Source organism: Grammomys surdaster, unplaced genomic scaffold, assembly GCF_004785775.1.
Source record: "Grammomys surdaster isolate TR1022 unplaced genomic scaffold, NIH_TR_1.0 166, whole genome shotgun sequence".
In the NCBI taxonomy this organism is placed as follows: domain Eukaryota; kingdom Metazoa; phylum Chordata; class Mammalia; order Rodentia; family Muridae; genus Grammomys; species Grammomys surdaster.
In genome coordinates, this window is record NW_021604614.1 from 10,970,415 (window position 1) to 10,996,053 (window position 25,639).

At 46.8% G+C, this 25,639-nt stretch overlaps 1 protein-coding gene across 1 annotated transcript in view; it reads right to left on the reverse strand.

The window, feature by feature from the left end:
- Nucleotides 1-25,639, reverse strand: part of Tmem132b (transmembrane protein 132B) — a 166,250-nt gene that overhangs the window by 79,389 nt on the left and 61,222 nt on the right. The window contains exon 4 of the mRNA XM_028765948.1: nt 3,283-3,469. Coding sequence (XP_028621781.1) covers nt 3,283-3,469 — 187 coding nt within the window. The remainder of the gene's footprint in view (nt 1-3,282; nt 3,470-25,639) is intronic.

Below are 25,639 nucleotides of genomic sequence, written 5' to 3' on the forward strand. Positions count from 1 at the left end.
CTTCACAGCAAAGAATAGTAAGACAGAAGTTGGTATCAGGAGTTGGCCATTGCTGTGATGGGCCTGACCATGCTGTTTGTTAGAGAAATGTGGAAAACTTTGGAAGTATGGACTAGAAACATGGTTGAATGCTTTAATCAGGGCCTAATGGCCCATCCTAATGGGGTATAGAGGACAGTATTGTTGAAGACAATGTGGACTACATAGGTCCAGTCCAAGGGGTTTCAGAGGGGAAGAATATTAATAAGTGGCATAGAAACAGTTCCCCATGTTAGACTTTGGTGCAAACATGGCTTTTGTCTATTGTGGGTCCTCCATCTTGGGTAAGGAACCATGTGTGTTGAGTCTCCCCAGAAAAAGCCCACACACAAGTCAATTGGCCTTTGATAACAGTCTCTTCACCCATCACTATAATAAAGTAATTGGAAATGGTGGGCTGAAGTGAGAGGGACTCATTTCAGCTCATGGCTTGAAGGGATATAATCCATCATGGCAGGGAATGTAGGGAAGCGTGGCCAGATTGTGTGCTAGCAGAAGAGCAAACCTCCATACTCACATCTCAGCACAGAGGGACAGGAAGCAGAGCAGCGATATAAACCTCAAGGCCCTCCCTTCCCAGCAACCTACTTCTTCCAGCCAGGTGCCACCTCCTAAAGGCTCCGTAGACTCCTGAAACAGCACCGCCAGCTGGGAACCAAATGGTCACACACTTTGAGCCTGTGGTGAAATTTCATATCTAAAACCTCCAGGAGAAATACCACCTCTTAGCCTAAGATGCAACTTCTGTTTATTTTTGCACATATCAGCTCTCCTTGTATATGATAATTAGCTGACAGGGATGCAAATAACAGCATTAATATTAATGAGTGTAGACACTTCACCTAGAACAGCTCAGCAAATCCTTAGGAAAGTCTACGGAGCGAGCTCAACCATCCCTCGCCCCCCCCCAACCTGGAGTCCTCCTGAGCCCTACAAAGGGAACCAAGACATGACGGATTCAACCGTTCCACTTTCCAGCCAATAGCAAGCAAAGTCAAAAGCATGGAAGTGTCCCTGAGTGGAAGTCAGCCACATGGAGAGATGTGACTAGTCACAGCAGAACAGGATACATGGGATATAAACTGACACCTCTAGGGGATGCAGGAGACTCAAAATGTTCTAGAAGGGGGCACTAGAGACATAGGAGGGAGAGAAACAAACCCCATATGGCCTGCATGATATCTGTCCACATGGGAGACATGATGTCCCACCATGCCGTGGTCATGAGAGAAAGGCTATAGAAAGGACCGCTGTCTGGCCTGCTATGCACTGATCTGTTCTCCTCTGCCTTCATTCATTTGTATTCAGCCAGCTCCTTCTTTCCCAGTTCTAGTCTATCCATATCCATCATGAGAGAGGATATGAAACCTCTCTTGAAGAGGCCAAAGAGAATAGGATCATGTCAATAAAGACCCCCTTGGGAAATGAACCCTGATGCAGGAGACAAGATTTCCCCCAAAGCCTCTTAGCAGCCACATTCTCAGGATTCATCTCCAACTGCTACTCATTACGGGGTGCTAAAATTAAACTCGAGCCAGAGATGCATTCCTGCCTGCTTGTATACAACCTCCTCACGGCACCCAAGTAGCCGCAGGTGATTCATCCTAAGTGGGCTTGTGTTCCCATAATACTTTATTTGCTAAAACAGGCATGGACCTGGATTTGGCCCAAGGACTGTACTTAGCCAACCCTGGCATCCTGTCCTGGTTCCACCTTTCTGACAGATAAGCACATGTCACTCCACAGCTCTGCCCCCCCACCCCCGGAACTGGCACCTGCGTTTGTGCAGTTCCTTCAGCATCCAGTACCATCTCATCCCCAGGCTTTGGGGCTTGTAGGGAATTGGGTGTTATCAATTATACATGGAGCAAATCACATGGGCCCTGAGAGAAGATCAGCCATGCCAGCTTCATGCAGGTTGAGCTGGAGAGAATGAATTCTCTAGGGAAAGATGCAGGAAAACCCTGCTTCCCCCACATACACACAGAACTCGGGTTGTCCCTTAACAAGTGAAGTCCTGCCAAGCTGTGGCTGCTACTGAGCCAGCTGTGGGTCACTATGATGAGACTGATCTTCAAAACCAAGTTGATTGGCAGCTGAGATGGAAGCACTTAGGTCACATGTTCAACAGCTAGCCACGGGTGGCCCAGAATATCTGAATGTGGATTCCCCCAAATTTGGGTCCTGTACAGGAAAGTTCCAAAAATATTTAGCATTTCCAATGCACACCCACCCTCACTATGCTTTGGAAGTTCTGGAACTCTACCCATGATCTTGTTTTCAACTGTGGTTCCCGAGTCTAATGAGAACAGAGTCCCAGACAAGCTCTGAGGGAGAAATGTCATCCCTGCCATGCCAATGGGGCAGACATGTGGGCAGTTTAATGGGCTCTGGGACTCTGTCCAGCTTCAGCCAGTCAATTTCCAACAAGGCTCTTTCAGTCCATCTGCATCCTAAACTTTGCCAATCCTCAGGGCCACCTGGGGACTCTCAGAGCAGGCCAACTGACAAGGGTCTAGTTCCTGGGGACCTAGAGCCTCTGTCCCCAGCACACAGTCATGACACACTTCAATGAAACCATCTTCCCAAAGTGTAGCACTTGGACCTGATATGAACACAGATGGAGACGATAAAAGACAAGAGGTCCCCAGGAGCCACTCGGCAACACCACAAATGAAAAGAGCCTCATCACAGTAAACCCTAAATGGCTTCCCCCAGGAGCCCTTATAGAAAGCAGGTAAATAAAACGCCGCTTAAGTACATTTCCCTTGTTCAAATAGTGCACACTGAGTGTGCAAGGGATGATGGGCTTAAAGGCACTTCGTGGGTTTTTTGAGTGATGTAATTTGTTCAAAGGAGAAGCTGGAGCATGGCTCAGTGGTTAAAGCACTTGCCACACAAGTGTGTGGACTGGAGTGCTGATCCCCAGAGCACCATGCAAATACTTGAAGGTGGCCCACGTGTTATTCTAGCCAGAGAAGGCAGAGACAGGAGCCCCAGATCAGGTTGGCTCAAGAGACTGGAAACTATTGGTAAGTTCTGTTTAACTGAAAGACTCTAGCACGTTGGATACAACGAAAAAAGAGCAATAAAGGATGCTTCCTGATCTAAGTCTTAGAGCCTCTGCATATACACACACTCAGGGGCACCCACACATCCCTAAAGGTGAAGAGGAATACAAACAAAACCAAATCTCAAAAGAACTTCCTTCATGGCTCATCTGCACGAGCCCTGGTTCCTTACCATGGTGAGCGGGACGATGCCCACAAAGGTCGTCTGGCTGATGAAGATCTCAGAGACGAAGAGCTCACTCATGGAGTCTTCCACGGGATATTCTACCTGCCAGGTGATCTGCTGGGCCCCAGCCAGGCCACTGCTGTTATCAACTCCAAAGTCCACTTGTAGAATCTCATAGAAGGAGCCGTTTGCCCTGGAAAACAGACGTACAGCAGGGTTTAACATAAAAGCACGTGGTTCTGCAGAAAACAACGCACCCAGTAAGCTGACACAGTTCTCTTTGTTACTGAGGAGTTAGAGAGGGTGGGGACTCACTCAAGGCTACCCATGGGTGGCAGCACCTCAGAGTGGGTGTGCCACCCTCCCCTAAAGAAGAGATGCTCTTTGTTGCATAAGAGCCTGTGTTAGTTTGTTTTCTATCGCTGTGACAAGCACCATTACACAAAGCAACTTGGGGTGGGGGGCTGGGGGGATCTCAGCAAACAGCTCACAGTCCATCACAGAAGGAAGTCAGTGTAGGAACCTGGAGGCAGGAACTGAAGCAGAGGGCCATGGAGGAACACTGCTTACTGGCTTACTTGGCCTGCTTTGTTATACACCCCAAGACTACCCATCCAGTGCACACAGTGGGCTAGGCCATTCTACATCAACCACTAATCGAGAAAATGCCCACGCCAATCTGATGGGGGCATTTTCTCAATAGGGGGTTTCACCTTCTTAGAGGACCCTATCTTGTGCCATGTTCATGCACACACACACACACACACACACACACACATACACACACTACAAGTATAAGAACCCAGGTTTGTAGCCTCTCTGGACATGCCCCACATAGCTCTCTGCCCTGCACACCCCCCCCCACAGAACCATCAGGCCACATTCAGGGAAAGCCAAGAATTCTCTGATCCAGGCTCCGCACCCCTCCAGTCAAGCAGGCACAGACATGTTCTGCCTATATAGCTTCCCTGTAACTCATGAGTCCCCGGCTCAGACTCTGCAGGATTTACAGAATGGTGATGATTTTGTGGGCTTATGGGATCAACATGAGATCAATGGTTAGAAAGGATGACACAGGTTACATGGATTATCACAGAAACTGTGGCTGATAGGAGGATTACACTAGACTTTCCATCAGCCTCAAATTAGATTAAAGATAATATACAGAAATACCACCTATCTGCCTTAATTCATGACACAAACACACCTGCTCACTCACACCCTTACCCATCCCCACACACATACATACACACTCTTGCACATAAGGGCTCTTGGAAAATGAAGGCTAGCTACGGCACTGCATTTATCAAACACAGAGAAGAATAAAAGGCCATCGGCATGGGTCTGTGATTGGATCCCATCCTGTGAGTCTCTTGCCAACTCCCCGCATCTATCTTGACTGGGACTCCAGGAGGATGACAGCAGGGAAGCTAATTCCCCAACTTCCCACAACCTGAGTCCCCCAGGCCAGCTTGCACTTTCTCTGCTGATGAGTCTATTTGGACGAAAAGGCGCTCAAGACCTCTGTCCTGCCTCATAAAGCCTGGTGAGCTCTGTGTCTGGTGTACCAGTGTTCAGTCTGTGAGGAAAACACTGGGGAAAAAAGAACTTGTTGCTGCTGCTTCACCAAAAGAAGTTTTACCATGGACAGCTCCTCCACACAAATGATTTCTAGAAAACAAGGCATGAGGAACACTCAACTCGAGGCTGTCCTCCTGTCTCAAGAGGTTCTAAGATGGCACTCAATACTTGGATATGGAATGACACTTATCAATGGGTCTCCTGTAAGGGATAATCTATCCAGAAAGATAGAACCTTAGCTTTCTCGCAGAACCAAGGGGCTCTTTCTCAGCAATGAATAATGGTGAATACCTTTGAGGAACCAGAAATGGTACAAGGAAGAAGGCTCCATGTGCTATCCTTGCTAATGCTGTGTGTGGGCTCTGAGGGGAGCAAGGAGAAAAGCCAGTTCTGTCAGGTGAGACATGACGGTCACCCTCTAAACCATGTACTGTCCCAGCCTGTGAGTTGATTCAGATGCAGAGGCTGCCCCCAACCAGCAATGGGTGGAAAGGTAGTCACGACAGAGTCACAGCTGTGAGGGTTTTATTTGGGTTTTGGTTTTTTTGTTTTTAAGCATTTTCCCTCAAACCAGAGAGAAACCTTCTACTTCAGGCAGCTGGGGTAGCTTCTAGTAAGTTCATTTATATGGAAATTGATGCATAACTATTAATTTTACCTGCTCCTGTGCCACTCTTGATAAGCTTTGAAAAACTGAGGAAAGAGCTCACTAAGTCTCGGTTTAATAATGGTGGCTGCTACTGAGGAACCAGCATCCAAGTGCCAGCCATGAGGTGGGTATAAGCAACTAACAAGTAGCCATGAAGTGCCCATGTGTGGCTTGTGGGCAAGTGAGCGGGCATGAGTGTGTATGCATGTGGGGTGGGATGTGGGGGTATGGGTGTCGGTAGGTTTGTATAGGTGTGTGTATGTGGGGGTGGGTATAGGTGTGAGTGGGCATATGCGAGAGTGTGAATGTTTGTGTCAGGGGCTGGAATGTGCAGAAGTGTGTGTGTTGAGCAGGCTCGGGCATAGAGTACCTCGAGCTGGAGCACAGGTCTCCTTGCAGAAGGACTTTCTTCCTGAAGCCTCATCTCTAAGAGAAGCATCACCCTGTAGTACAGGCTAGACCCATCCCTAAGTCCCAAGATAAGGTTAAAGTACTCAGTATGACTGTGGCTCAAACACGTTTGAGAAAATGAGTCATTGGGAGGACCAAGCCATCAGCTAGTCCCTAAGGATCACATCCAGACATGAGTCCCTGTATCACTCGCAATGTTGACCGTGGTGATGTACAAATGGCAGGAGGAAGGGGGAAAGGAGAGAAAGAGGGGGGAAATAAAAATGGAGGGGGTGACATTCTGTCATTTACATGGGCTTTTTTTCTCCCCACCAACATCTAAATAGTTCTGAGCCAGCAAGCAGAGATGGTGGCAATGCCCCCCAAATGAGATTTTTCTAGAAACGAGATCCCACAGATTGTGGCCTTAGGTTTGCTTCATCTTGGGACCCTTTTCCTGGGCATTAATATAAATAAAAGTGGGCCAGAATCAAACCAGGTATTCCAGGACGGGATCTGCTGATGATCTGTAGCAATCACAGTGTAGGCCTGGATGGACAGCTGCTTCAGACACACACACACACACACACACACCCTGAGGACAAAGGACTGTCCTGCCACTGCTCTGATAACAGTCAAATCAGCAAGCTCAGCCACACTCCTGGTCTCATTTCTCTCTGTGATAGAAAGCACGCTGGAAAAATGAGGGAGAAATGGTTTAAGCAGCTCACAATTCCCGGTTCCAGCCTATCATTGTGCAGAGGTCAGCGTAGGAAACTCTAAGCGGCTGGTAGCATCACATCCCGGTGGAAAGCAGAGAGAAATGGGATAGGGAGCCCTGGGGAAAGCTAAAGGTACAGTCAGGGGTGGATATAATCAAGACGCATTGCATACGCATGGAAAACTTCCAGAAACTAATTTTGTTCAATTTTTTAAAAGAATTCAAGAGATGACAATGTGCAGCCATCACTTTAACTTTTTACTAGAGGTGATGAATTACAATAGGAAATACCAGAGGTGGGTCTGGAAGGCAAGGCCTTGGTGAGGAGATGACATTTGAGCCAAGACCTAAAATATAGCTGGGAGACAAGCATACCCTCCGCAAACATTTGTTGAATAAATGAGTGACTCTATTTTAAGCTTCTCTCCCCACCCCCTCCCAAAAAAAAATAACGGAAAAAATGTGTCCCAAGCATCAACATGAACGCAAGTTGGTATGTAAAAAGGAACAGCCATTGTTCAGCGCCATCTGCTTGGTGAGGTCTCATTACAACTCAGCATCATCTCTGCAGCTCTCTTGCCCTCCTCTGAATCTGGCTGCTCTGTGGTTTTTGTTTCTGACATACTATTATTTATTGCTGGTGTCGATTGTCATAGACGGATATATACTCAGAGGCACATAAGTATCACGAAGGCAAGGGGAGTGTTTTTTTTTGGGGGGGGTGCTGGTTTTCCTGCTAATGTGTCCCCAGAACACCGCCTGAGACACTGAGTGTGTATCAGACAAACCAATGAGTCAATGAATAGCCGGCAACTTTGCGGGCCTCCAAGGAACACACATTAAGTGAGTCCCAAGGGACTAGGCCGCAGCCACCGGGAACAAACAGCTCTACCATGAGGGATGGTTTGCTGAGCAAGCCTGAGCGGAAATGTACATTACAGAATGGGCCTGAACTGCCATTCTGTGGCAGTTCACATGTGGCATGAGTCCGGTGATGTTTCATGTGTCCACAGCAGGTGAATCCACACAGGCAAGAAACAAGGGAGCGGTTGCCAAACATCAGGCCAGGTGGAGAATGGGAATTCATGGGTAGTTTCCCTTAGTCCGATAAAAAATTCCCCCAAATCGTAAACAGTGATGGTTCCAGAAATTTTCAAATAGGCTAAAGACCACTGAACTGCGTAGTTTAAGATGGCTCACACCTGTTATCCCAGACTTGGAAGGCTGAGACAAGACCATTAAGAGTTTAAGATCAGCCTGTGCTACAGAATGAGTTCCAAGACAGCTAAGGCAGCAGAGTGAGGCCTTGGGGATGGGAGAGACAGACGGAGAGCTAGAAACAGACAAAAAGATAGAGAGATGGAGACAGAGAGACAGACAAGGTGGAGGGAGTGAGAGAGACAGAAAGACAAAGACAGAGAAGATGAAGGAGAGGGAGGGAGGGAGTAGGGAGGAGACGGGGAAGTAAAGAAAGAAAAGAAGTATTTTACTTAAATTTTTTATTTTAAAAAATAAACTCACTATCTCTCTTATCGGGTTTGTTCAGCTTTTGTTTCAAACTTAAAACCATTTTTCAGGAACAATTATCTCCCTAAATTCTCTATCTGCCTCCCGGATCAGCTGCAGCCAGGCAGCTGCATCCAGGCAGCCAGCGGCTACCCTACTGCCCTAGCTGGGGAGAAGGATGCTAGGTCCCTCATTGAGACATTGTTTCTGCTTACCAACATTTTCCCAGCGCTGGAGACAATCAATCCCGGTAATGAGCAAGCACTTTGGACACCTCCACCTCCTCGGCTGCCAGAGCCGGGCCGTTTCCCACACTAACAAGTCACCTCACTTCCAGCTTATTTGATTTTATCAGCATCACCATGACAAGCCCGGAGACAGCTAAGACAATTGCCACAATTATTTTTTTTCCTTCCATCAGTATCTGACAACATCCCAAAGCCTTCCAGGAAATGATGGCTCAGAGTCCTCTAGCTCCCAGCTCCTAAAACAACTTCCGGGAGTGATATCTTCTCCCACCCTCCACCACGTTCCTCTTTACTACTGACCTGGCAGAAAAATTGTTATATAAAGCAGTGGACTTCCCAGTGGGTTCTATTTCTACTTAGATTCTCTTTGGAGAAAAAGGTAAGCCCAGGCTGCTAACTGACAGGGGAGATAACACGACAGACTGAGGATACCAGCATGGTAGATGGAGCCTCTAATCCCATTAGCTCTCCTAAAAAGAGAGAGGAAACATCCATGGCTTCGGCTGAGAGCTGAGCTGGGGACCTGACTTCTGTTCTCACTGACTTCAGTTTTCACCACTGTGTTAAGGAAAGGGTGTATTTCTTTCTTTTGTTTTCTTTTCTTTTTTCTTTTTTGGTTTTTCGAGACAGGCTTTCTCTGTGTAACCCTGGTTGTCCTGGAACTCACTCTGTAGACCAGGCTGGCCTCGAACTCAGAAATCCGCCTGCCTCTGCCTCCCAAGTGCTTAAAGGTGTGTGCCACCACTGCCCAGCTAAGGGTGTGTTTCTAAGAGACAAAGTCCCTAAGAACAGGGGAAACAGCAAAGCTGGGAAAGGACATGCCATATGTGTGTGAGGACCTGGTTTGATCCTCCATGGCCACATGGAAAGCCAGGCACTGTGACACACACCTGTGACCCCAGTGCTGAGAAGACAGAAACAAGGATCCCTGGGGCTCATTGGTCTAGAGTCATTAACAAGTCCCAGGTCAATGAGAGACCCTGTCTCAAAAGAACAGGTAGATGGTGCCTGAGGAACAATGTCTAAGGATGTCTTTCGGCCCCCACACCCATGTGCACACAATTGCACAAGCACACACATACATGTGCACTGCACACATGCACACACATATATGTGCACATGCATACACGTGTACACACACACGCGTGCACTGAACATCTCAGTCCACCATGAGGTGGCCCTTTGTAGACTAACAGAGGGGACCGGCCATTTCCACATGAATAGTGCCCATGAGTTGTCTCTTCTGCATCTAGAACCCCAGATCTCTGGCTGAAGAAATCGCTAACATTCCCCTCACTGATGGACAAATAGGATCAATCGCCCGGCTCTGTCTACTGAGGCAGCAAGAAAGGGTGACTCCTGCATGCTCAGTATTGAAGAGGTCAGCAGTCCTGATGCCCAATGCCCAGTAAGGCCCTGGTAGAGGCAGTTATGTAGCCATAGGTGTAGCTTGCCAGATCCACCATGCTTAATTACAGAGCTACACTGGAAACATGCTCCGAACACTTGTGTGTGATTGTCATAGTTATTGAGGGATCATAGTGTCCCCGGGCCTCTACCAGGTACATAAGCAGAGAGAGAGAGAGAGAGAGAGAGAGAGAGAGAGAGAGAGAGAGACAGAGAGAGAGAGAGAGACAGAGAGAGACAGAGAGAGAGAGAGAGACAGAGAGACAGAGAGACAGAGAGACAGAGAGACAGAGAGACAGAGAGAGAGGCAGAGTCAGAGAGAGACAGACACAGAGACACAGAGAGATACAAAGAGTCAGAGACAGAGAGTCAGAGACAGACAAAGAGAGAGAAAGACAGAGAGACAGAGAGAGACAGAGAAAGAAACAGAGAGACAAGGGTAGGGGAGAATGCCCACCTCTACATGGAACAGAAACCTGTATAAAGCCTGCTCCTTGCTCTGTGGCTGAACAAGGAGCAGCCTCTGTAAGATTGGATTTTTTTTCTGATACTTATCAGTCTAGGTGACTCTCCAAGGGACAGCTGCTGCTAATGAGAATAGGGTCATACCCTGTGCATGCTGGGTACCTATGGGGCTTTCCTGGTGGCCATGAGGGCACCTGTAAGTCCAACACCCTTCAGGCTACCCTGACCACCAGGGCACAGGTGGCAGCCACAAAAGCAATCAATGGTAATTTATTCCCAGCCCTAGTGCTTTTCCTGCTGACATGGGAGTGACACCATGCAGGAAGGACTGCACTGAGCTGTCTATCAAGAAGATTGCAACAATTAGATGACCAAGAATCCTTCATGGCTGATCTACAAAGGTCAGGCCCAAGATGACCTGCCCGGAGAATATGAGATCTGAAAGGGCTCAGATTCACCCATAGGAGAATTTAAGGAGAGATGCTCATAGCTCAGACAAAAGGCGAGACCTCATGAGGCCAGAACCCACTCACTGGTGCTGTTTCAAGGATGGGGCTTGGCAGCTGGAGGTGGGGATGGCCTGAAGGGGACATCAGGAAGGAGAATAGGTAAGGACAAAGTGTAATGGCATAGGTATGAAGATACAACAAAACCCATGACTTTGTATTCAAACTAAAATGTTTAAAATATCAAAGAGTGAAGCCAGGATCTTCTGCCTTCCCTGAGTGCCTACGCTAAGGTATTCAATCAAGAAAAGATTGTTCCAAAACACTGAAGGCCAAGTAAGTTGGGATCCGAATGTCAAGCTTGGCCATTAAAGACCCTTCTGTGGACACTTCTTTAACCCCTGTTCCTGACTCCCTATGGCCAGTCTGGTCACCAGTGAGACTTACACACATACCACACACACACATACATACACACACACACACACACACACACACACACAGGTTCCATAGCACCATGGGAAACTCATTTAGAATTTTTCCTGCCAAAGTCTTTCCCTCTGTTCTAGGAAAGTGTGAAGTGGTGAAGCATCTTTACTCTGAAGTTCATGGTTTGTTCATGTGTGGATGCATCCATCCATGTATCCACCCACTCCATGAAACTGTCTATCCAACCACCCATTTAACCATTCCTCCTTTATCCATCCATTCATCTGTCTACTCAACCACACATTCATTCCTTTATCCATCCATCCATCTACCTACCATCCAGCCATTCAGTCATTCTACCCATACCTCCATTCATGTCTACCATCCATTCATAAATTCACTATCCACCCATTCATCTGTTCATCTATCCATCTGCTTACCCACCCATCTATAACCCACCCACCCATTCATACCTTCATCTGTTTTGTTATTTTGAGGTGCTAAGGACTGAATTCAGGGCCTATTGCACACCAACAAATCAGGAGTTCTACCACTGAGCTATACCCCCAAACCAATGAAGGTATTTTTTTTTCATGATTATTGTTTTCAGTTAGCACACAAAACAAAGTGTTCATTATGACATGTCCACATACTTCCATTCCCTAGGACACATGTATTCGTGTGTGTGTGTGTGTGTGTGTGTGTGTGTGTACTCAACCATTCACCAGTTAATAAGTGCTTGTGCCTGGTCAAACAGCAAACACACACGCCTTTCACCAAGTTGAAAGTTTGCAGTTATCACTTGTATAATATTTTTCCAGTCCCCTTTCTCCCTCTTCTCCTTCAACTCTAATTTCACACAGAAGTTTTGCTGTTCTCATACAAGGCCCTGAGGCTCAGTTCATCTTTTTTCCAGGATTTTTTTCTATTCTTTGGATCAGATAAATTCCACTGGCCTATCTTTGAGTTTTCTGACTATCTCTTCCATCATCTTGAATCATCTAGTAAGTCATCCAGTTTAAAAAAAAAAACTATTTTAGCTATTCTAAAGTTCAGTACTAGAATTTTAACTTTGCCCGCTCTTTGATAGCTTCTCCTTGCTTCTGTTTCTATCCACTGGTCGGTGTGTTTTCTGTTCCTATGACAAAGTACACAAGGCTGGGGTTATGGAAAGAGGACTCATGCTTTGGAGGACTAAAGTGCAGGATCATGTGATCTTGGTGATCTGATCCTGGTGATGACCTCATGGAATGTGTCATGACAGTGGGGTTGGAGTACATGTGTGGGGGAGGTCATGTGACCACACGAGAACATGTCAAGCTTGTACTAGAAGAAGAAGTAGCTATCTTCTAGTGAAAACGAACCGGACTCCTAAGAGAACTAATTCAATCTTTTCTGAGGACTGTACTCTAGTGACCTATGACCTCCCCCTAAGCTCCACCTCTTGAAGGCCCCCAATACTTCTCCTCATCACTACTCAGAAGATGAAAACTAATGCCTACCCCAACATCTGAGCCCCAGGGGTACACACTACATCTAAACTGCAGAAGACATATTTTCTTTAATTCTTATAATCATTTTGCCTTCTTTGTAATCTCAGTCTTGTTATATCAGTTTCCATTGATTATTATATTTTAATATCTTTTTTAGGACTGGGTTTGAACCCAGGGCTTCAAGCATGCTGGGCAAGTGCTCTAGCAAAGATTCATTCATGCCACCCCCACTGCTTGCTTTTGCTATGGCATATGCATCTCGTTTTTTTTGATTCTTACATCAAATAATCTTAGGCTGTGATCTAGACACAGTGGATAGGTATATCATAGAGGCTCTGTGTTTGGGTATATTCCATCCTCTGCTTCTTTATTAGCTGCACAGTTTATGTGAGCATCTCAGAGTTTTCATAATATACAATGACTCCAGGGTCACCCATAGCCTTGGGTAAAGATTATCTGTGGAATCTGAGGGCTTCCCATTCTTCTTTGGAAGTCCTTACTTGTTTTGTTGTGAATCACCCCCAAACTGGGTCTCGGGTTCTTCAAGCTAGCAAGATTTGATTTTCTGATTTCAACTTCGCCATGTGGGGTCTTCCTCATACCCTAAACTATGAAACAGGAAACTTAGGAGGTGCTGTCCCTGTCCCAAGGGTCTGCTACTGCTTCTTACATCACTCCCCTCAGGTGTCAAGGATCAGGGGCAGAAGTGGGTGTCACATCTTCTCCTCCTGCCACCTCAGTTCTTGGATTTGGTAACACTCACATGGTACACAGATACAGGGAGGTCTGACTCAACTGTAAGAATGACCTGGGGCTGGCAAGAGGGGTACGTTGGTAAAGGGCTTGTAGTGTGTGAGGAACTGAGTTCAAGTCCCCAAGCACTCATATAGAAAGCTAGACATGGTGGTGCATGCCAGTAATCCTCCTACCAGCGAGGCAGAGACCGGAAGAGATCCCTGGAGCTCAGTGGTCAGCTAATCTCAACTCCAATTTTTTTCTGACTTTGTTTTTTTTTTTTTAATTTAGGCTTCTACATCTCTTGCTAAACATCTATATGGAAGAACATATGGGTAATAATGAATTCCATGCAGAACATTCTGCCATGAAGAAATTATGGAGGGTATTTTCTAGAAGAAATGTGAGAAAGAACTCCTTCATTTCTTCTCTAGAAGGCCAAGTCAACCAAATTCATTTTTACAAAATAAGACTTGAATAATAGTTTATTGTTGAAATTATGACAGTATCTCTCACTTTCAGTGACTGTCCAGTACTCAACTGATTTTACTCTGTTTAATCACAAAGGAGAAATCAGGGACTCTGTTATGTCAAGAACACTAACTGACTTATGTCCATTACCAGTGAGGAACATTGCATATGCTCAATCTTATGTAATGTCATCTGATTCTACAGATGGCATCTGCACAGCTCAGGACAGACTTGGTACAATGATGAACTGATTTATCAGATTTACTTCCTCTTTTTCTTCACAATATTCGGAGACATTGCTTTCTCCCTTTTCATACAATTTGATGTAGAATTGATGAGAGTGAGCTCGAGAGTCAGTAAGAGACCCTGCACCAGAAATTAAGGTGGAGAGCAATGTGGGAAGACACCAGACACTGGCGTCTCTCCTCCACAGACTCGAGCACACAACTGCATGTGTACCTACACGCAGGTACACACACAGGGAGGACGGCAAAAAAACCCTTCTATGGGGCATCATAAAAATGTCCATCATCTTTTAAGTCAAGAATTATTTCAGCTCCAAAAGAGCAAAGAAAATAACTTAAAGTCAAGAGAGGGAGGCGAACCCAATAGCAGCTACTCAAGAGATGGGGACAGGAAGACTACAGGTTGGAGGCCAGCCTGAGCAACCCAGCATGACCTTCTCTATATATTTAAGACTCGGATGCAGCCCATTAGCAGAAAACTTGCCCAGAAAAGGTGAAATCACCGAGGGCAGGGAGATTGTATTCAGTGATATTCTAAAATAAGCCCAATTAGAACTTCTAACCTTATTAACCTTAAGCTGTAACAGAGATAAGTCTCAAAATAGGTTGACATTTTGAATGCCACCTGGGTCAGAAATCAGATCACCGGTCCGCTCACCTTCCATCTACCTGATGGCTTTTCAATAAACATCGGCTATGCAGAAAGTCAAATGGGAAGCCACGCCAGCTCCTCTCATCCCAAAGCAGATGACTCTCCCCGCATGAGGCGCCGTCCCTCAAGAGACAGGCATTCTCCTGCCACCAATTAAGAGCAACCACTCCATCCCAGTTTCCATTTAACCTCTTCTGCTAATTTACAGCTGCCTGGAAATTCTTTTTTTTTTTTTTTCAGTTTCTCAAGACAGCATTTCTCTGTGTATCCCTGGCTATCCTAGAACTTACTCTGTAGACCAGGCCGGCCTCGAACTCAGAGTTTCACCTGCCTCTGCCTCCCCAGTGCCAGGATTAAAGTCGTGTGCCGCCACCACCACTACGACCACCACCACGAGGCTCAAAATCACTCTTATTGGTCGCTCGCCCTGCCGTAATCGGATCTTAAGTCAACCCCAATTGGAAAGGACCTCATACATGCGACCTGTCTTCCTTCCTCTCTGCTGACGGTCTATTAGAAGACTCTTGAATCGGGGCCCATTCCTCTCCTGCCATAGTCCAGCTGGGAGAAGGGTTTGTTCCCAGTATCAATAGGTGCCAGACTTGGATGGGAAATAACAAGGAAATACACTAGTAACAACCTGGATATTTTTTTCTCCATTGTTTCTTGAGACCACTTGTAGACCCAATTACAGAGTCTAAAAATGAGGTGTCCTGGGACAGGGAAGGCGTCTGTGTGCATATTGGATGAGATGTTCCTATGGCTGCAGGGAAGGAAGCCAGGGCTTACATGGGACTCAGGCCCCATTCCCACCCGTCATCCATTTCGGCCCACCGGTGCATGTCCCCAAGAAAAGGCAAATGAACACAGGCTGCGATGAGATCTGAATGTGGGTACGAGCCAGACCAGAGCCCCGGAGGAGTGAGAACACTAATTGCCCGGAAACAAAAGAGCAGCAGGTGCCATCTGCTCTGGTAGCCAAGCCAGGCCACGCTAATGAGGGGCCCAAGTAGCTGTGTGGTGGCCCATGCAGCTAGCTGAACTCTTGTCACCAGGAGCTTGTCCCCTGCACACCTGCCACCAGCTGGGAAGACCTTGAATATGTTTGAGACAAAACCCAGTTTCAAGGGTACAACTCCTGGCCTGGCCTCCAGATGAAAAGCAAATCTCTGCTGGGATCTCAGCCTCCAAGATAGCGTGTGCAAAGCCCATCCCACCAAAAACACAGCTCAGTCTTTATGTGTCCGCTCTCTCTGATGGAGGCTGGTGGGCTCACCCTAACAAAAGATGTCAGGAGACTGGAGTCCATACTTGCTCCACTCAGAATGAGAAGACATGATTGGAGACGTGCGGGCTTTCATGGGAGCAGAACCTTTGAAGTTAAGTGCGTCTCAGAACACCAAGGTCAGCACACTCAAGAAGACAGACACAAAGCTAGAGACTTGCCGGCACCTGTCGTTCTCCTGAAGACTTTAAACATGTCACGTCTTGGCTGGGGTCTGGCCTGACGCTTACTCATTCCACATCCATGGAGATGGCTGAGCATTGTCTAGCACAAGAGGCTAAAACCTTTCGGAGCTCACGTTGTAGCGTGGAGAACCACAACAGGAAAGCAATAGGTTAACCATGCAACAGCAGCAAGCATGGGGGGTGGGGAGATGCGGTGGTGGAATTGCCTTTCCCAGGGTATACGAATGTGTGGTAGGGGTAATGTACATCCATAGACACATGAGGAGATCACAGGAGTACACTGGGCGTCCAACTCTATCACTCCTCACCTTATTCCCTGGGACAGGATCTCCCACTGAAGTTGGCTTTAGACTAGCATCCAGCAAGTCCCAGCCACCCTCTTCTTTCCATCTCCCACAATACTGGGGTTACAGGAGTCACATGTGTGACCACACCCAACCTCTTCTGTGGGTACCAGAGATTAGAATTTGGTCCTCCATGCTTGCACAAGCACTCAACCACCGAATTGTCTTCCCGCCCCTTTGATTTTTCTGAGCACACAAGAGGACTGCATTTCTGTGTCCAGAAGTTGGAACTCCGGTAGGGATGGGCTGCCTAACCTGACCAATACATTTTTAAATCTCCAACTAGGAAAGAAGTATTTAATTATTAATGAGGAGGTTTATCTGCCTCAGAGTTAGGAGTCACGGTGGCCAGCTCCTAATAAGAGATTTTCAGGGATCTTTTTTCATCTAGCTTATGAAAGATTAGAATTAAGATGGTTATTTCTGGGGGAGGGAGAGATGGCTCAGTGGTTAAGAGCACTGACTGCTCTTCCAGTGGTCCTGAGTTCAATTCCCAGATACGACATGGTGGCTCACAACCATCTGTAATGGGATCTGATGCTCTGTTCTGGTGTGCCTGAAGACAGCTACAGTGTATTCATACGTTAAAAAAAATATTTTTTTTAAAAAAATGGCTATTTCTTGATCCACAGAGAATTCTTTATACTTTTGGTGAAGCCTGGCTAAGGAATACAAAAGGTCTCCTGTTTACCAGAGCATCTGTCAGTCATCCTGGTATAGGTACCACCCACTGGACTTGAGATCTATTCATAAGAGGCAATGGAGGGGACTAATTTCTATTGCTTAGCTAAATTGTCATAGCATCAAAAATATCTTCTGTGTAAATGTATTTATACTCATAGGCAATTACACCTCTCAGTCTTAATCAGAATGGACTCTTTGTCGTGAGCTATGGTGTCTCAAGGCTTCACAGGATGCTGAGAGTGACAGCTGGATGCTCAGGACTAATTGAGACACATACAGTCCATCCCTTCTAAGGCTTGAGGAGACTGTGAAAGGTAGCAAGGGAAGGATGCAAGAGTCATAGGATAGGGAGAAGTTCTGTGAAATGCTGTCTTATGGGCAATACACAGTGCTCTACACAAGAAGGGGCCATTAGTAGCCAAGTGGGAATGGAAGAGGGGCTGTGGGACCCACCGCTCCATACTAAATGACATGCAACTGGCAAATGAGGGAGAGGAAGTCATTGGTTTCAGTTGTATGCTCACTGGTGTCCCCACCAGGCTCCAGTGGGGTCCCAATCCAGTGACCACACAGAAGGCCCTGGTTAAAGTAAATGGGGCCAACAACCAAAAGTCATGAATCTTGGAAAGAGACTGGGATGGAAGGATACAGTTGATGGAGGGTGAAAGGAAACTATGAGAAGGTAAGTCGGGGGAGAGTGACCAGAATGCATGATACCCATGCCTGTGTATGAAGTTGTTAAAGAACTAACAATATTTCTTATAAATCCTCCAGAAGGCTAGAGAGATGGTTCAGCATTTAAGAACACCAGCTACTCTTCCAGAGGACCCAAGTTCAGTTCCCAACACCTATAGCAGGCTGCTCACAACCTCCTATAACTCCGGCTCTAAGGGATTCGTAGCCTCCCTCTGAGCTATGGGGGTACTCACACATAAGTGTCAGATAATAAATACATAATATGAATACAATAAATATAATAAATACATAATACATACATAATAAATACATAAATACATATAAGGAGATTTAAGGATGAACATTTTAAGGAGTCCTTCAGGATAGAGGACAGGTGGGAGATGGTATAGAAAGAGCCCACATGCCTTGTCAAAGCAGGGTGGAGTCCCCGCTGGCATCCCATACAGTGTGCCAAGACAGGAAAAACCAGAGGCCTATAACTTCTTAAATTTGAAGAACATCCTTAGTCAAAACTAATCAGGGGCTGGGAGTATGGTCCAGTAGTAAAGTGTTTGCCTAGCATTCATGAGGCATAGATGTTGGATGTCATCTCTAGCTCCAGAGAGAGAGAAAGACAGGGAGAGAGAGAGAGCGCATCACACCTTTAATCCCAGCCATTGGAAGACAGAAGCAGGTAGACCTTCATGAGCTTCAGGCCAGCCTGGTCTACATGGCAAGTTCCAGGCTAGACAGGGCTATATAGTGAGACCTTGGAAGGAGAAAGGGAGAGAGGGAAGAAGGAGTGGATGGATGGAGGGAGAGATGGAGGAGGGAGAGAGAATATAAATAGGTAAGACATATAGATAAGGTGAAATACGTTTCTAACCTAATGACTCAGAAGTCTGTCTCAAGTTTCTACACAGAGCAATAGCAGAGGGGGCCAGAGAGGGTGAACTACAGGCTCCTGGAAGCAGAGCCAATAAAGAGCAGCCCAGGCTGAGCAAGGAACTGGTCTTTGAAAAGGAGGGAAGCCAGAGTGGCTCGGAGGATGGCTGTCTCTCATCAGGCACCTCAGAGCCCGGCATGGTAAACTAAATGAAGCCTGAGAACTGTGGGCATTGCAGCGTCACCAAGCAGGGAGGTGTGGCTGAAGTACACACACCATAATAGAACCAAACCTGACCACTGAAGCTGTCCCCAGCCTCGAGAAAGGCTGAGCGGACAAACACAGAGCACCTCGTAAAAACAACAGACAGGGAAGGGGGACTGGGTGTGGGGCAGCAGACTGTGAGAGGAAGCCTAGTAAGATAACGCTAAGGCTTGAAGCCCCAGGGACCCTGAAGGGAAGGTAAGAGCTTCGCTTGCTTCCAGTACCAGGCCCCTGTCACATAGCTACAACCCCCCATAGAGAAAATTGTGGCCATCAGTCACATAAGGGCCAAGTCCCCACACCCCTCCACATGTAAATGTAGCATCTCTAACACCTCAGACCAAGCCAATTGGCAGCACCTGCTGTCAGACCCCAGATCCTATCCAGAAGGAGTAAAGGTGTATGTGAAAATTAAAGAGGGGGGGGAGAGAGGTAGGTACCTCCCTGCCCCCACCGAGCTCTTTCCCCTTCGCTTGAACCCTCCCACTTGATGGGCCAGAGATCTCCCCAGATAGCCACTGGTACACAGACCAGCAGCTGGGAAATTGAAACTCTGACCTTTCTATGGGGGTCATCTCTGGGTCCTCACTGTGCATGAGTCAGCTCCCTGATAACTCAGGCCAAGGGGGGGGATACTCGGAGATGAGGACACCTGAGAGCAGGGGAGTGTCTCATCCTGACAGGCTCCAGGTCCAGCTAAGGAGTTTTGAGAGCTTCCATAGACTCTGCTATGCTAACGAGGCTACATGTCGAAGGCTCGTAGGGCCGGGGCACCGTGCCCTGTGACACCCCAGTGATACTCCTTTGCATCATTGTTTCAACTGTGCCAACTTTCTCTGCTGTTAGCTCCATTTCCGCTGGCAACCGGGGAAGAGACTGAGAGCCAGACAAATCTCCCTCCTTCAAGCCTAGTATTTTCTTTATTGAGCAGATCCATCTTTGAAAACAATAGCCCCAAATTCCAGTAGAAAAGTGGCTAGATCCCCAGTCCCATTGCATCAGGTCACTTTGAGACCCAAGGAAGCTCTCCTGAAGTCCTCCTACTTCAAAAATGGTAAGCCAGCAGCTTCTCCCCACAGTCCTTCCTGGCACTCAGCCTACTGCACAGAAACTAACATACCTCAGGAGGACATACTGCTATGCGGTGGGTGACATAAAGGAAGGGTGTGTTAAGTGCTTTTTGCAGCCTCTCAACTCTCGCCACATCCAGAAGCATCTCCTCAACAAAGCCCGTGGTGTTTTATGTTTCTGAGAAGAACCTCATGTAAGGAGACCCAGATCTGCCCCCTGAGGAGAAGGCACATCCTACCAGCTCAGATGACATTCTAAGAACCTTGTTGACAAGGAGAAAAAAGAAAATGGGTGGATTATCATCATGGCAAACCAGAGAAGCCAAGCACTGAAAGACATGTGCCATGCCTCTCACATGTGTGAGCTACAGGGGAGAAAGGGGCATGAAAGAAAAAAAGAGGGCATTACTAAATAAGAGAGGGATAGAGGCAGGAGGATCTCTGGGTTTGAGAGCATCCTGGTCTATGCAGAGAGCTCTAGGCCACCCAGGGCTACATAGTAAGATGCTATCTCAAAAACTAAGATTCAAGTCATGACAGCAGATGACATTCACAGAGGTCATAGGACCCCTTAGCTGCAGGACACAGTGTTCCTTGGTATCTCTTCCCTCAAAGTGTTTTCCAGTCCCTCCAAAGAGCTACCTGTATCCCATGATCAGATTCATCTCCTCCTCCAGTGATGTACTGACATCCAGTGTACAGGCCATGAGAATTTGTCCTTGGTCATGTGGATTTGTCCTTGGCCATGAGATTTGCCTCTGGCCATGAGAATTGTCCTCAGCTTGACTGTATGCTTCCGAGGGCAAAAATTGAATGTCTAATTCACACCTTGCACCATCCTGGAGCCCTCATCCATCTTCAGAACCCCAAGTGACCGGGCACTACCCAACATCTGCAGCCTCCGTCTCCCCTCTATAATACACCAAGAGTCATGGCCCAAGTCCTCCCCTGTGATGAAATCTCAGAGACCAGCTTGGAAAGGGCCTAGGGATGTGACAAACATATGAGGCCCAGCAATGTGGAACAGGATCAACATGGCCACCTTCCTCCACTTTGGGTTGTAACAGGCACAGCCTCTCCAACAATGCTCATCTGGACGTGTGCAATTACACTCCAACACGTGTGCAAATTAGCTGACTACGCAGCGTGGAGCCGTGCTAGGAGCACAGCAAAGGAGTCCACTAGGAAAACTAGCCAGCGGTCACATCAAGCGACAGATAAACACTAAGCTGCCTGCAGATGCTGCTGAACACAGCCCAGCACAAATGGTCCAGGCCCCACCCACTAAGCTAGACCCCCAGTCCTGCACAAAAGAGGGAGGAGTGCAGAGCTACCTCTTAGAAACCCATAGAAATCCACGTGCATCTACTGTGGACCGATCCTACTCCAAAGGATTATCCGCCCTTCCTGATTAAATCGCTCCTCGTTTCTGGTAATATCCTGAAAATCCAATTTATTAACTCAGCTTAATTGCCACTCTGACAGCTGGCTTTGCTGGCTCCTTCTCATCCTAACCACACTTCCCGCAGGATGACAACTCTTACACTGCTCCTTGTGGAAACTGATGTGTTCATCACTGAGAAAGGTGTGTGGAAGAGCAGGGTCCATCACACTGAGGCAACCAGGGAGCAGAGTGAGACACAGCCATGCTAACAGGCTCTCTCTCCTTTTGACCCCTTTATTCCATTTGGTCTCTCAGCCTGTGCAAAGGAGCTATCTATATTCGGGGTACACCTTCCCCCTCTTAGTTCATTCCCTCTGGGTACACCCTCACAGACAAAAAAAATCCCATCAAGATGGTAATCAACATTAACCAGGCTGTATCAAATGGTGACCTCACTCATAATGCTTCTGATTGAACTATACTAGATCCATCCCTGCCCCAAATACTCATGTGTGCAACAGAATACAAAATTCCTTTTGTTCCGCTTCAAGTCTCCTAGTTAGCTTTCTATTGCTGTGATAAAACACTAGGACCTAAGGCAACTTGAGACGTAAAGGTTTTAATCGGCTTACAACTTACAGTCCGTCACAGGAGGAAGCCATGGCAGGAACCTGGAGGTAGGAACTAAAGCACAGACCACAGAGGAGTACTTCTTACTGGTTTGTTCCTCATGGTTTGCTCAGCCTGCTTTCTTATAGCACCCAGGACCACAATCCCAGGGATGGTACTGCCCAAGTGAGCTAGACCTTCCAACATCCATCATTAATCAAAAAAAAAAAAAAAAAAAAAAAAAAAAAGAAAAGAAAACCCAAGAGCTGCCTACAGGCCAATCTGATAGGTGTATTTTCTCAGTTGAGGTTCTCTCAAGCCGGAATGACCCCAGCTTGTGTTAAGCTGACAAAACGCATGTGTAGCAAGAATCCTTCCCTCCCACCCACCCCCACATACACAGTCTTAACGCTGTATAAAGCAAGGTTCCCAACCCTTTGAGGGACTGAATGACCCTTTCACAGGGGTTGCCTAAGATCATCAGAAAAACACAAATGTTTACATTATGATTCATAACAGTAACAAAATTACAGTCATGAAGTAGCAATGAAAATAATTTTATGGTCAGGGGTCATATGAAGAACTATATTCAAGGGTCACAGCATTAGGAAGATTGAGAACCACTGGTATAAAATGTCCAAGTTTAAAATCTCTGAGATGCAAGATAAATGCTCAACAATGAGCCGGTCCAAATCAGCAAACATGTTATAGACCCCGAAATACAACAGCAGAGAGAAAACATCCCACACTAATAGAGAGGAAAGGAGAGGTGGGGGAGGGATATCAGACCAAGCAGGACTAGAAATATCCTCCAAGCAAGAAGGTTATCATTAAACCTTATACTTGGCATCCAGAGTGAGCTCCTGGACCCTGAGCAGACTCATCCCATGGACTTGCTACCTGTAGCCCATAGGGCTGTTTTATTGGGATAGCCAAGAGCACTACATTACCAAGAGCTACATTAGCTAAGAGAGTCAATACAGGTAGCTTTCCGAGAGAATCCGTTACAGGCGGCTTTCCCCCACGGCTGTTTCAAACTGTTGATATCACCAGGATCCTGGTGTCTCCTTGGCCAATTCCACCTCCTCCTCACAACTTCACAGCCTTCCTCTCAGGGGATGCCTTCAGGGATCCTAACCCTGCTACGCTCATCTCAGCCTACCCCTCAGCCCTAGACACGCAAGGGTTGAAAGCAAGCAGGAAAATACCCATGATGCTTTGGGCTTCCAGGCATACAACAGCCACATAGGAGAAGTTAAAGGTCAAGTGAACATTCTCAGCTTTTATGTATGAGTGTTTTGCCTGTGATTCTATCTGTGCATGTATAGTGCCCACAGAAGCCATAAGATGGCATCAGATTGCCCAGAACTGGAGGTTCAGGTAGTGGTGAGCTGCCATGCAGTGCTGGGAACTGAACCTGGGTCCTCTGGCAGAGCAATCAGTGCTCTTAGCCACTGATCCATGATCTCTCCAATCCCATCAACTCTTGAGGGATTAAGTTGAGATGCATACACTGAAGATACAAGGCCATCATCGTGTGAGAGACCATGGTGCTACAGCCACTGATGGCATAAGTCTAGATAAAATGTGTCTCTGAGGGAACTTTGGCCAGTGACAGCTCTATCAGCATAACATCTGTCTCACTCGCCTAAGAGCTATGGGCTGATCTTTGAGATATTTCGTATGAGTAATTCATTGCTACTTAATACATTATCTTAAATGTGGAAGATTTGAAAAAACAGATATGACATACTTCCACATGTCAAAGACCTTCTCTGAGGCCTTTCATCCTGAGTCAAGATGTCATGCATCCTTGGACTCATGACTTAGAGGGCACCTCTGGGGCTGTGGGTAGGAAACCTTGGGTCTTCACCATATGGCCTCCCCACTGAGCTATGGCAGCCCCATGACACAGCAGCTGGCTCCCAGAATCAATGGTTGAAAGGAAGGAGCAATACCTTTGGTGACCTCATCCCTGAAGTCACTTCTGTGTCATACCATGTAGAAGTAGGTCACTCAGTCCTACCACAATATGGAGTCACTGGTATCTCCAGGACATTCCCACCAAATCACAACACAATGTCCAAAATTCCTAGGCCTATTCTGCCTGTCCAAGTTCCAGGACCATATGAGAGTTACAGGTCAGCTCTCTGGCACCTGAAACCAATTCAAGCTGGCTCTCTCTTTCTTCTTACAGTATGTGGTATTTAACTTTAATACTGAAACATATTGGCTCAGTCATCAGAATGCCCAGTTTCTATGCGGTAGCCATGTGTGTACCCATTTTACAGGCTTGTGCTCCCATATCAGCAGTGGGATGTTGGGCCAGTCATTTAACTGTTCTTGGCTTTAACTTTCTCACGCATGAAGGAAGATCCTGGATTCCTGGCTTCTGTCAAGTTATACACTAATGATATCTCTGAGTTAGTTATCTGAGATTTCCTAACAAGAGCCTCTAAGTCAGAGCAAAGGGGGTGGATGCACTTGCCAATAAACTGCAAAGAATCCCTTAGGACTAATAATAGGAAGGAACAGAGAGAAGGAGATGGGGGGGGGGTAAAGTGCTGATTGGTAAAGATGAATGCTTCAGTGTGATACATTGACTATCAGTTTCTTCAGTTTGTCTTCTTCTATAATCCTAAATCCCCTGAATAAATAGGATATCACCCAGCTTCTGGTGTAACCCACCCATATCAGTTAGGTGTCTCTGCAGGAAGCACTTCAAAACTGAACAGCTTAAAACTACAGTCAGGGTGCGTGACCGGGCTTGCTGTGTAAGCAAGAAGACCAACCAGAGTTTAGTTCCACACAATCCACATACACACTAGTGGTCATAGCAATAACCCACCTGTAACTCTAGAATAGGAAAGTGGAGACGAGGACTGCCCCAGAGCAAGCTAGCTAGCCAGCCTAGACATAGGAGCAAGCTCTTGGTTTGATTGAGAGACCCTGCCTCAAAGAATAATATAAAAGACCAACTGAGGGAGATTAGATTCTTAAATCAACCTTGGGCCTACACACACACACACACACACACACACACCTATACTGCACCTCCACATATACATGTGCCCCATTCCCCAATCCAATACACAGAAACATACTTTGGTGGTTTGAATGAAAATGACCCCCCCCCATAGTCTCACAAGGAGTGGCACTATTTGGATGTGTGCCCTTATTGTGGGAAGTGTGTCACTGGAGATAGGCTTTGAGGTTCCAGAAGCTCAAGCCAGGCCCAATGGCTCACGTATTCTTCCTGCTGCCTGCCGATCCAGATGTAGAACTCTCAGTTACCTCTCCAACACTATGTCTGCCTTCGTGCTGCCGTGCTTCCCATCATGAATATAATGAAGTAAAACCCTGAACTGTAAGCCAACCCCAATTAAATGTTTCCCTTCCTAAGAGTTGTTGTGGTCATGGTGTCCCTTCACAGCAATAGAACCCCTAAATAAGACATGCAGATATGCACACATAGCTATAGCAAAAGAAAAAGAGGAGGAGGAGGAGGAGGAGGAGGAGGAGGAGGAGGAGGAGGAGGA